Genomic DNA, 12,355 nt, shown 5'->3' with positions numbered 1-12,355 from the left:
ATAAACTGATCAGAGCAGCATTTCTAAAACAGACTTTGCAGATCCTAAAATAGACATGTTTGCAAGTAATTAAATCAATCTGTGCAAGTATTCATGCCAAAAACACAAACTTCTCCAGAGTTCGCAGGAAGACTGCTACATGCCGACTGTTGCACCGGCAACAAAGTAAATACAGTTGATCCAACTTTACAAGCACACCACTTTAAAAAAAAGACTAGTGACAAGTGCTACCAAAACCAGTATAGCCTGAAGTTGGCTAAAAGCTTAGAAATGGTTCTTATTGCAGTCTCCAAGAATTAACCAACCTCCTATTTTGCTATCATTTGCTAATTTCGACACCACTCCCTCTAGGACAATATCCAAATCATTAATAAACACAAGGAACAGATGTGGTCCAGAACATGACCTGTGAGACACAAGACCAACCACTCTTTAAAGCTACTCTTTGGAGGTAGAGGAGGAGGAGACAGGGGCGCTGAGGAGGTGGTGGTGGGGGCAGCAGGGGAAACCAAAGGGAGAAGGCAAGGGGCAGAGGAAGAGAGGTGGAAAGACAGAAAGTAAGAAAAGGAGGGCAAGTGCAGAAAGGGAAAAGTAAAAGAGCAGAGAGGGGGGAAAGGAGAGGAGCAGTGTACATTGAGGGCATTGCATGCATTTCTGGGCACTCTATTACAGGAAGGGTATTAGAGCCATGGAAATGGTAGTGAAGATTTGCTAGAATGCTACCAGCAATGAGGGTGTTCAGCTATGAAGAAAGGCTTGAGAAATTGGGTCTCCAGTGGAACAGAGAAAGCTGTAATAAAAGGTTTTCAAATTTATGAAAGTCTTTAAAAGGATATACAATGCAAAATTGGTTGGTGAAGTGGTAACAGGGGTCATAGACTCAGTTAACACTAGAAGAACAAAGGAGAAAAAAAAGTTAGAAGCATTCCTCTCCCCCCCACCACTGAGTTATTGGAACATTGAATGTTTTATCACAAATGCCTATTGAGGTAAAGATTAAAACACCATTTAAAAAGGAATTGGATTAAGTATTAGAAAGGAAATGCGAATGCAACTTCTTGTTTCTGTTTAAAATATTAAATACAGGGAAAGGACAAGGAATTAGCCTAGATAGCTCTAGTTGAGCAGCTAGCAAAGGTGTGATGGGCCATTGGCCTCCTGCGTTGTAATTTTTTGTTGAAGCAAAATTCAAAAAGGTTATATTCATGGACACTCCTCCAATTGTTCAACAGGTAAGTGCAGTAGCTGGTGAAGTAAGCATCAGAAAACCTGCAACTGGTACAGCTGTGGGACACTAATATAGGTCTGTATTCCTTGATTGAACAGCCATGGCTTCCTCTTCCAATAGCTATCCTGTTTATTTCCTGCAGCAAAACACACGTGGACTTCAGACAAGAACAGATTCAGGCTCATCTGCAATGGCTTGTGTGATCTAATAACCTCACACTGACTCCACAGACCAATGCACGAAGAAAGGCCACTTGAAAAACGTTAGTGGGGCTGCATACCCCAGCCTGAATTACTGTCATCAGGAGGTAGAAGCTTTGAGAAGAGTTATCAAGTTTCAATTATTCATTCCATTTAACCATTACAATTTAATCCAACTTAAATGCCTTGCATACATGTGCTTTAAATTTTAGTTTAGTACTCACGCTGTATGTGAATAAGCTGCTTTGGCATCTTGAACTCCCCACTGTAGACGGATTCATAGTAGGCAATGTTGCTTTCCGCCTCTGGGACAGGAATAACCATATTATCCCGTTTCTCTCCATAAACCTGTTGTGCTGAAATAGCCCGCTGGAGATGATGCTCCTGAAAAGGTTGAGAAAAAAAGTATTAATACATAGCTATATTTCTAAAAGTTATGGCACTTCAGTTGTAACACAGTATCTTTCATAAATTCCTTAAAATTTGCACTGGCACTTTAAAAAAAACTTTACCTTTACTGCTCATTATGCAATTAAATGTCCCACTGTACCCCGGATTTCTGCAAAAGCAGCTTAGCTACAATTATATCCGACAGTCCTGCTAGACCCATAGTAGGGAACAAAGCACATCTCCAACCAGTCTTATGGGAGGAGAGAGTTAAAATAAGTCAGAAAATCCTCAACACCTCTTTAATCTTATCAAAAGTGAATAAAGCCATAATTTGAACATAGACAATATAAATGTGCGTCTTTTTCCCCCCCCCCCAAATCAGAACATTTTTTCTCCCCCTCCCAAAAAATTAGTTTCCCAATCCTGAAGGCATGGACTCCTTGCTGAAATAGGATTTCATGGAAACTCTAGCATTCTGTCCAAGTGGGACATTATTCAGATGGGAACCTAGGGAATCACCATCACTGATCCTGTTTTCAACCAAGAGTCCTACATGTATACTTCCAGCAGAGGTCACTGAACAGTAAAATCAGGAATGGGAATGGCCAATGTTCCCCTCTATAACAGGCTGCCAAATCCAAATGTGGAATCCCTGCTACCATCCTGCATAGCTCCGCACAGACCAGAAATTGAACCAGAGAGCTTTTTGAACTGCATTTCTCAGTTACATGATCCTGCTGAGCCATTGCATGGCAAGCAAAACAGACAATTTTGAATGAGATGCGAATTATTAAGCTAAATATTTGAACTTCCGAGAATGTTGAACCTCAAAACAATACCAAAAAAAAGCTCTTAACTATTACTACAGAAACATCTCAGTTAATTCAGCATTTAGACAATGTGCCTATAGTTCATACACCAGCTTCTCAAAAGCATTTGATCTCACAGTTTGCCTACCCAGTGTTGTATGTTGTGCTAGCATTTTTGCGTCAAGTGGAGACAGAGTATTAATTGGATATTTGCGGGTGGATTACTTCTACAGTCGGAAAATTCTGACTCCCGAATTCTTGCATCACTACATGCAAAAGATCATAGCATTTTAAACTGCCCTCCATTTGCACCAACCATAAGCAATAGACTTGAGCTTCCCAGCACTAACATCCATTAGCAGTCTGAAACAAATTAAAGGAAGTATTTATAACCTTAATGCTGGAGAGGTAAATACATGCACTATTACTGGTACCTCTCATTTGTCCCATTTCAATGTACAGGAAACTTTCGATTTACCGGCACCTAAATAACCAGAAATCTCGGTTAACCGGCAAAATTCAGGAGTAGGTTCAGGTAACTTTTATTACTTGCCTTCCTCCATTTGTTGCTGTGCAAGGGTGTGGCTGCAGCTGTTGCTAAGCTACAGAGACGCTTGCAACTTGTGGGCATTGTTCTGAACCTGTTGCTAAGCAACAGGGTTTGTTGCTTTATACAGCTTTCGGTTATCCAGAATTTTTGATGAACCGGCACCACGTCGGTCCCGTCCATGCCGGATAAAAAAAAAGTTTCCTGTATTCTATTTCAGAACTGGTTAGAAACAGCTTTGGAGCAGCCGTTTTGTAGAACACATTCCTCGTGTGATGCAACAAGCCGCTCCAGTGACATCACAAATAGAAACAAAGTGGTTGATGACATTGCAAAGTGGAACTACTCGTCACTCCATCTACATTTAGTCTCTCCCAATTTAGAGGAGACTATACCATGAGCACCAAATACTAGATTAGAAGTTGATGCCTCACGCGAGTGATCTTGGTGCTGTAGACAACGGCTTGCGACAAGGCAATTGGCAGGTGTTGCAGAGAAAAATATCTGCTCAAGAACAGCCAAGGGGTAGAGATGAAGGAAGTGACTGAAAGGGAGAAAATGTGCAGAGGGAATGAGTGTTGGTCGATTGGGTCTCCAAGGTAGCCACTGCTGATGCAGATTCCCACGAGACATCCGATGCCCATCTTCCAACTAGTGGCGCTGTGGCAACTAACTTCAGGCCACCAAAGCCTTCAGGGGAATGTTTTTAATGTTTAGATTTTTTTTGAAAAAGCGTCAACTGCTAAATGAGGCCCCTATGTGGTTCCTTAGCCAGTACCCGACTTCCCCCACCATTTCCAGCTCATTCACAAACCACTATGTGCACCCCTATCTCCCCAGTACCTCCTACCACCCTCCAACAGGAATCCAGAGAGCTGGGAAACCAGTGAAGATACAAATACAATTTGGGGAGTGAGAGGGAGGGGAAAGTAAGGCAGGGAATATGGATATATGGGAGGAGAGGGTGAATAATTCAAATTTGAAGTGCTCAAAGAAAACTGCTCTTGCTCACAGCAAGAACAGTCTCTTAGCAAAGTGGGGCTCCTAAGTAGGATTCAGGCCAGGGAAGGTGCTTGGGTTCTGGATTGTATGAGGGGGTTTGCATTGGATATGACTTGGGAACTTCGGGTGGAATATACAGTACTTTCATCTCTTCTCTTCGCTCCACCCGTATCCCTGCAGTTCTTGCCACATCCAGCACTCCACACCCTCTAACAGAAAGTGTGGCTTACAGCCCTGGGCAATACCTTTCTCCATCATCCACCACCTCTCAGATGAAAAGACTGGAGGGGAGAGAGAGAGAAAAAAAAAGTATGAATTGACAGACAGGTAAGAACATATCCTGTGACTCACCGTGAGCACACCACAGGAGATCTCCTAGTTATAATTAGTATCCTGAGAGACTGACTTTGAAAATGAACTTGACTGCACTCCAGAAGACCTGAACTGAATATTCACAGAAATGGAAGCTCTGAAAACCACAGATCAACAAAGTCCTCAAATAGCAATACCTCAAAACACAATTCCTACAACTTAGTGAAATTACAAAAAACATAAAATTAACAGAACCAGACACCTTCAGGCTCAAAGAAACCAATAAAGAACCTTCCAAATTGCAGTGCAACTATTTCTAATGAAGTATTTACATAGTTCTACATCTACCCAGCACCTCAACTACACAATGTACAAAACCTTAATTTTTAAAATAAAACACTGAATTATGAACCTTGTGCACCCAATGAAAAAAAGTAACAAGCACCAATACATAAAATGATTAGATATTACTGTTTTGAACTGAGAAGAGGCACTAAAACAGGCTGATAGGTATCAAAAAGCATGATGCTCCTGACACCCGCCGTGGGGCATCACTATCCTCCACTTCATTAGTCATGTCGCCACAGAGTTGCAGAACTGAGGAGACACATCCAACTAAGTAAAGACATAAAAATGTTATTTGAAAGGTTTTTGATGAAAGATTGTATGAACAACACAGCTCCTGGTGATGCCAGACAGAGTGAAACTTCTGACTAATCGGAGGACCTTTCTGGAGAGGCCCTCTGGCTGATCTGGAGTGGTACACTTCACGGTTTGCAACAGAGCAACTCCGATGGATCCCCATAATTGACATTTTTTTTATAATTTATTCGTTCATGGGATGTGGGCGTCGCTGGCAAAGCCAGCATTCACTGCCCATCCCTAATTGAGCTCGAGATGGTGAGCTGCCTTATACAGTCGAGTGGCTTTCAGAGGGCAGTTAAGAGTCAACCACATTGCTGTAGGTCTGGATTGACATTTCGGCCAGACTAGGTAAGGGCAGCAGATTTCCTTCCCTAAAGGACCAGATTTTTACAGCAATCCGGTAGTTTCATGGTCACCATTAGCTTTCTATTCCAGATTTTTTTTTTTTTTTTTTTTTTTTTTTTTTTTTTTTAAATTGAATTAACTGAATTTAAATTCCCCAGCTGTTGCGGTGGGATTTGAACTTGTGTCACCAGATCATTAGTCCAGTAACATAACCACTACGCTACCGTCCCCTAGCAGGGAGGGAAATCCTATTCAAAAGATGTCCAGGTTAGTTCTAAAGTAGACAAAAAATGAAATATATTGGTGAACGTGTAATTCTTACAAGTACTTCTACACTTTCTTTCCCCTGCAACTCAGAGGAACTACACAAATCAGCTGCACGAGTTTACTAGGCAGCTGTCCCACATATCAATATTGTACTTCTCTCTAGTTCAAACTAACCTGCATTATTTTCTCTTTCAACGCCCATAAATCAAAGTACGGTAAGCTCTACAGGTCTTTCCTAGTCTAGAGCCCAAGGTCCTGGAAGTATCTTTGTTGTGCTCTTCTGAATTTTCACTAATGCACTGACATTACTTTGAAATAATGGTGCTCAAAATTGCACAGTACTCAAAAAAGTATTCAATTATACAAGATAAGAATAAAGTGGATCAACAGAATCAAAGCATCAAGTTGTATAATTAGCTACAGCCTCAAATTAACTGGAAACAGCAAATAAATATTCATTTCCAAATTCTTTTCCATCACTGTTGTAAAATAGGACGAGTTCACCAAATGCACACTTCTATCATTTCTTATTCCAACATGCATTCTATTTACATTAAAATTAACCAGTCATTCCTAGACTATCTTAATTGGTTCAAACTATGTTTCTCTTATACTTACCACCTTCACACATTATTTGGTAACCTGGGAGGTTCCAAATCAATTTTGGTTATGTGGTGCATTTTCTCACTAAGCCAGTGAGAGGGGTTCAAAGCTGCTCAGTTTTATCCCAACAATTCAATTTCCCTTACTCACACAAGTCCATTTGATTTTCCTTCATCGACAATAGCAAAATTTACTTCCTAATTAATTGGCTGGAATTCCAGTAATTTCCTAATTAGATAAGTGATCTTAACCATGGTACACGGGACAACAAATGAAGAAATAATGTTAGCATGATAAAAAACTAAATTTTAGTGGATGTTAAGTACAATGGATCATTAACTGCAGCCATTACCAGTTAGTAGTGACTTATAGTCCCAGTGAAGCACGAAAGATTAACCGGCAGTCTACAAAAAGTTGGAACTGAATCAGGATTCTGGTTACGAACCTTTATCAGAAACTCAATAGTTGGTAAAACAGACAAAGATTAGGTGAGTGAGACAAGTAAATGTGTTATTTCATCCAAGGCTTTCAACTGTTCTAATTAATAGGGAGCCCAGATGACTTCGATATTGGGACAAAGATCAAGAGGAAAGGTTGAGTAGGTTGGGACTCTACTCATTGGAGTTCAGAAGAATGAGAGGCGATCTTATCGAAACATATAAGATTGTGAGGGGGCTTGATCGGGTGGATGCGGTGAGGCTGTTTCCACTGATGGGTGAGACTAGAACTAGGGGGCATAATCTAAGAATAAGGGGCTGCCCTTTCAAAACTGAGATGAGGAGAAACTTCTTCACTCAGAGGGTAGTAAATCTATGGAATTTGCTACCCCAGAGAGCTGCGGAAGCTGCAACATTAAATAAATTTAAAATGGAGATACAGTTTCCTAGCAGATAAGGGAATTAGGGGTTACGGGGAGGGGGCAGGGAAGTGGACGCGAGTCTAGATTCGGATCAGCCATGATCCTATTGAATGGCGGAGCAGGCCCGAGGGGCCGTATGGCCTACTCCTGCTCCTACTTCTTATGTTATGATATATCAATGATGCAATGCTGCATATCTGCAGTTTAAGAGATGCCTGGGAAGTTAAATCAGACAAGTTTGGATTAAGATGAATTGAAAAATTTCAAAGACAACAAAAATCTATGCTACCCAAGAAGATGCTCTCCTAACAGCGATCTCCAAGTAAATAAATATGGATGCTAAAGCAAGCAGACAAAACGGTTTACTTGGGCAATCTCGAGATCAGAAGACAAATGCAATTAAGTGATTATGAAAACATTTCTGTGCAATGCTAAATTCATGCTCAATAGAATGTCAAGTCGAAAACTAAGTGTTATATGGCCTGCAGCATTGTATTAATGTGAAAACTGAGCGATTCAAGAGGTTTTACTTGTGTGGATGGGCAACATCGGCAGATCAGCTTCCATGTGTACACTGACGAGACACACCTCTACCCAACAGAATTCAGAGGGTGGTGGTCTAGGGATTGTCATCAGCCTAGCTTTTGCTCAATATCTTCATAAATGATTTGGAGGTATTAGGGACAAGCACATTAGCTTTGTATTATCTGAAAATTTAGCCAATGAAGGTGGTAAACTCTAAAGCTGAACAGGATAAGCTACAGGAGGATGTTAATATACTTGGTAACTGGGCAGACAAGTGGCAGATTACATTTAATGTCGAGAATGCAAAGTACTGTACTTCACGTAGGGACATAAAACGCAGGAAGAGACCAATTACTTGAAGGAAAGAAGAGAGACATCTGGGGTCCTGACTGACAACAAATTTGAAGCTATCACAACAATTCTCCAGAAACATTATTTCAGTGAGCGAGTGGTAAATCTATGAAGCAGGCTCCCTAGGAAGACAGTAGAAGCAGATAGTTCTGATTAATTCAAATGGAATTAGATCATTTATTCCAGAATTTTTGGGGGGATACAGTACACAAGTAAACTGAGACACAACGTATGGTAAATGTAGTATGCTTGGGAGGAGCAGGTGACTTTGGACCTATGGTTCCCAAAGCTTACCACCACTGGGGGATTTCCTTACCTCATGTCTGGGTCTGTTGTAAACTAATTGATCGATATTGATTGCCATGATTAGTCAACAGCTGCATTATTGTTGTATCATGCAGAAGGTAAACTAGATGGACTCTGCTCTTCTTTCATCTAGCAATTCCTACGTTGCTATCTGCAACTGAAACCCTCATTCCTGGCCTTTGTCACCTCCAGACTTGACTATTTCTTGCTGGGCTCTCATCCTTCACCCCCGCTGTAAAATTCAGCTCACCCAAAGCTCTGCTGCATGCATCAAATCTGGCACCAAGCCCTCCGCAACGATTACCTCTGTCCTCGCTGACCTACATTTGTTCCAAATCCCCAAAGCCTCGAGTCCTCTTGTTTAATCTCATCCAACCCTGCAGTCTCCACCACCCAATTCTCTGTTCCTCTAGTATCTTCTGCATTACACTCCTCTCTATGCCCCACACTTGGCAGCCGTGGCTACACTTTGGCATTCCCTTCCTAAACCCCTATGCCTATCCATAAAACTCACTTCTTTGACCAAACTTTGATCACCCCTCAATATCCCCATTGGCTCAGAGTCCATTTTTTGATAACACCTTTGTGAAGTGCTTAAAGATGCTATATAAACACAGGTTGGTGATGGCGATACAGACAAATGTTGAAGAATGCATAATGGTACTTGAACTAGCACAAAAAGTAAAATGTTATATCATGGGCACGATTTCAGGTGTCACAAGATATTGCAAATATTGTCAGAGTTAAAATATTCAAGTTAATAGAAAGAAAAAACAAACTTTCATATAACACCTTTCACAACCTCAGGACATTCCCAAGCATTTTACAGCCAATGAAACACTTATGAAGTTTAGGCACTGTTGTAATGTAGGAAATGTGGCAGTCTATTTGCACACAGCAAGCTCCCATAAACAGCAATGAGATCCAAACACTTTTTTTTAAATTTTTTATAAAGTGATGTTGATTGAGGGATAAATATTGCCCAGGACAGAGAGGAGAACGCCCCCACTCTTTGAAATGGTGCCACGAGATCTTTTAATTCCACCTGAAAAGCTAGACAGGGCAACAGTTTCATGTAATGTTTCTAGATTCTTGCCAGGAAATATCCTCTGTAGGTAACTTGCCAGGAAAAATTCAATAGCTGAAGGGAAAATAAAGAATGCTACATCAATTACACTGGAATTTCCAGTGATAGTTGCTGTCTTAAATCATAAGTAATTGGTTCAGCCTGATGAAATCCTTGTAGTCTTCCCAGTTATGCCAAATTCCTGGGATTTCATATTTTTAAAATGCAACTTATTTGTAGAAATTTAATGTACATAAATTAAAAGCCGTGTCTGCCACATATACATAGGCCTAGTTTTCCTCGCAAAAAATAATCTTATACATAAATAAATCACGTCCCTGACACTCTTCCCTGTCTATTGAGTAGATAATTTTCACCCACACAGGCCTCCCAAGCTTGCCTTAGACCACAAACTTCTGTGCACCTTTCTGTATTTGTGACCGAGATTTTAATGCATGTGTGTGCGTGCGAGGAGGTGGCGGCAAAAAATGACCTGGGAAAGAGAGGGGCATTGAATCCACTACAAAATCAAAGGAGGGAAAAAAGAGAGAAGTTTAAGAGTTACCCATACCATGCAGAGCATTGGTTCCCACTGGCCCAACTTCTCGACCAACCTCTACCTGTACCCAGCCTACTTTTTGTTTCTACATCGCCCGAGTAAAATGATTGTGGGTTCGTTTCCCACTCCAGAGACTTGAGCACAAAATCTACATTGACACTCCAGTGTAGTGCTACACTGTCAGAGATGCTGTCTTTTGGATGAGACGTTAAACCGAAGCCCTGTCTTCCCTCAGGTGAAAAGTAAAAGATCCTATGGCATGATGTCAAAGAGGAGCAGGGGAGTTCTCCCCGGCGCCCTGACCAATATTTATCCCTCAATCAACATCACTAATGAAGATTATCTGGTCATTATCGCATTGCTGTTTGTGGGACCTTGCTGTGCACAAAACTGGTTTGCCATTTTCCTACAAGTGACTACACTTCAAAAGTACTTCATTGGCTGTTAAACGCTTTGGGACATCCTGAGGTCATGAAAAGCACTATATACAGTAAATGCAAGTTCTTTCTTTATGGGTACCACCTCTCCCCTTATGTTTGCATTTAAAAAAATTCTGATTCACATGTCAGATGAATTCTTCAAGGGAGAACCAGACCAAATACAGTAAGTTGAGAGGGGAATTGAAGAAGAAAATAAGATTGGCAAAGAGAGAATATGAGAGTAGAATGGCAGTTAACATAAAAGGGAACCCAAAAATCTTCTACAGGCATGTAAACAGAAAGCAGGGCAAGGCTAGAATACTCAATGAGTACTTTGTATCAGTGTTTACTAAGGAGGTGGATGCTGACAAAATATTGGTAGAGAAGTGGAAAAGGTAGAAGCAATGGAGGGGGTGAAAAGTTATAGATAGGATGTACGAGAAAGGCTGGGTATGCTTAGAGTGGATAGGTCACCTGGTCCAGATGGCTTGCATCCTAGATTGCTAAGGGAATTTGGGGAGGAGATAGCGGAAGGGCTCGTCATAATTTTCCAATCTTCCCTAGATGCGAGGGAGGTGTCCAAGGATTGGAAAGTGGCAAATGTGACACCATTGTTCAAGAAAGGGTGCAAGGACAATCCTAGTAACTACAGGCCGGTCAGTTTAACATCAGTGGTGGGTAAAGTTTTAGAAACAATAATCAAGAAAAAAATTAATGGGCACTGGGAGAGGTTTAAACTAATTAAGGAGAGCCAACACGGATTTGTAAAAGGCAGATCATGTTTGGCTAATTGAATTGTTTGAAGTAGTAACAGGGAGGATCGATGAAGGGAATGCAATAGTTGTTGTCTACATGGATTTTAGGGAGGTGTTTGACAAAGTACCATATAGAAGGCTGGTTAACAAAATTGAGGCTCACGGAATAGGTGGGTCAGTGGCAGCTTGGATATGGAACTGGCTTAAGGACAGAAAACAGCGAGTTGTGGTAAACGGCTGTTTTTCCAGACTGGAGGATGGTAGACAGTGGTGTTCCCCAAGGGTCAGTGCTGGGGCCACTACTTCTTTTGAGATATATATATTTATATTTGCCGATGACACCAAACTTGGGGGTGTGGCAGTGAGGAGGATACTAATCGACTGCAACAGGACATAGAAAGCCTCGCAGAATAGGCAGACAAGTGGCAGATGGAATTTAATACAAAGAAGTGTGAGGTGAAGCATTTTGGCAGAAGGAACAGGGAGAGGCAATATACACTTAATGGCAGTTTTAAAGAGAGTGCAGGGACAGAGGGACCTGGGAGTTAATGTGCATAGGCCCCTGAAGGTGGCAGGACATATTGAGAGTGGTTAGCAAAGCATATGGGATCTTGGGTTTCATAAATAGAGGTATTAAGTACAAAAGTAGAGAAGTTATGCTGAACCTTTATAAAGTGCTGGTTAGGCCACAACTGGAGTATTGCGTCCAGTTCTGGTCACCACACTTTAGGAAGGATGTGAAGGCCCTTGAGAGGGTGCAGAGGAGATTTACCAGAATGGTTCGGCGATGGGGGATCTTAGCTACAAGGACAGGTTGGAGAAGCTGGATTTGTTTTCATTAGAGCAAAGGAGGTTGAGGGGTGATTTGATAGAGGTGTACAAGATTATGACGGGTTTGGATAGGCTAGACGGGGAAAGGCTGTTCCCACTAGTTGATGGTACAAGGACTAGGGGACACAGATTTAAGGTTTTGGGCAAGTGATTTAGGGGGGTGGGGGGATGTGAGGAAACACTTTTTTACGCAGCGAGTGGGGAGGACCTGGAGCTCGCTGCCGACGGAAGTGGTAGAAGCAGAAACATGGAATGTTTTCAAGGAGAGACTGGATAGGCACTTGAGGGAAATAAACTTGCAGGGTTACAGGGATAGAACAGGGGAATGGGACTGAC

General features: G+C 41.5%; 1 protein-coding gene across 3 annotated transcripts in view; it reads right to left on the bottom strand.

Moving 5' to 3' along the window:
• LOC147117052 (enhancer of polycomb homolog 1-like) overlaps nucleotides 1-12,355 on the bottom strand; it is a 245,519-nt gene that overhangs the window by 91,150 nt on the left and 142,014 nt on the right. For all 3 annotated transcript variants that reach the window (XM_085987654.1, XM_085987652.1, XM_085987651.1), the window contains one exon: nucleotides 1,653-1,812. In XM_085987654.1, the coding sequence (XP_085843780.1) occupies nucleotides 1,653-1,812 (160 nt within the window). The remainder of the gene's footprint in view (nucleotides 1-1,652; nucleotides 1,813-12,355) is intronic.

This window comes from Somniosus microcephalus, chromosome 5 (assembly GCF_052327205.1).
Source record: "Somniosus microcephalus isolate GS21.2 chromosome 5, FLI_Smic_1.0, whole genome shotgun sequence".
Lineage (NCBI taxonomy): Eukaryota > Metazoa > Chordata > Chondrichthyes > Squaliformes > Somniosidae > Somniosus > Somniosus microcephalus.
This window is presented reverse-complemented; position numbering and strand designations above follow the sequence as displayed.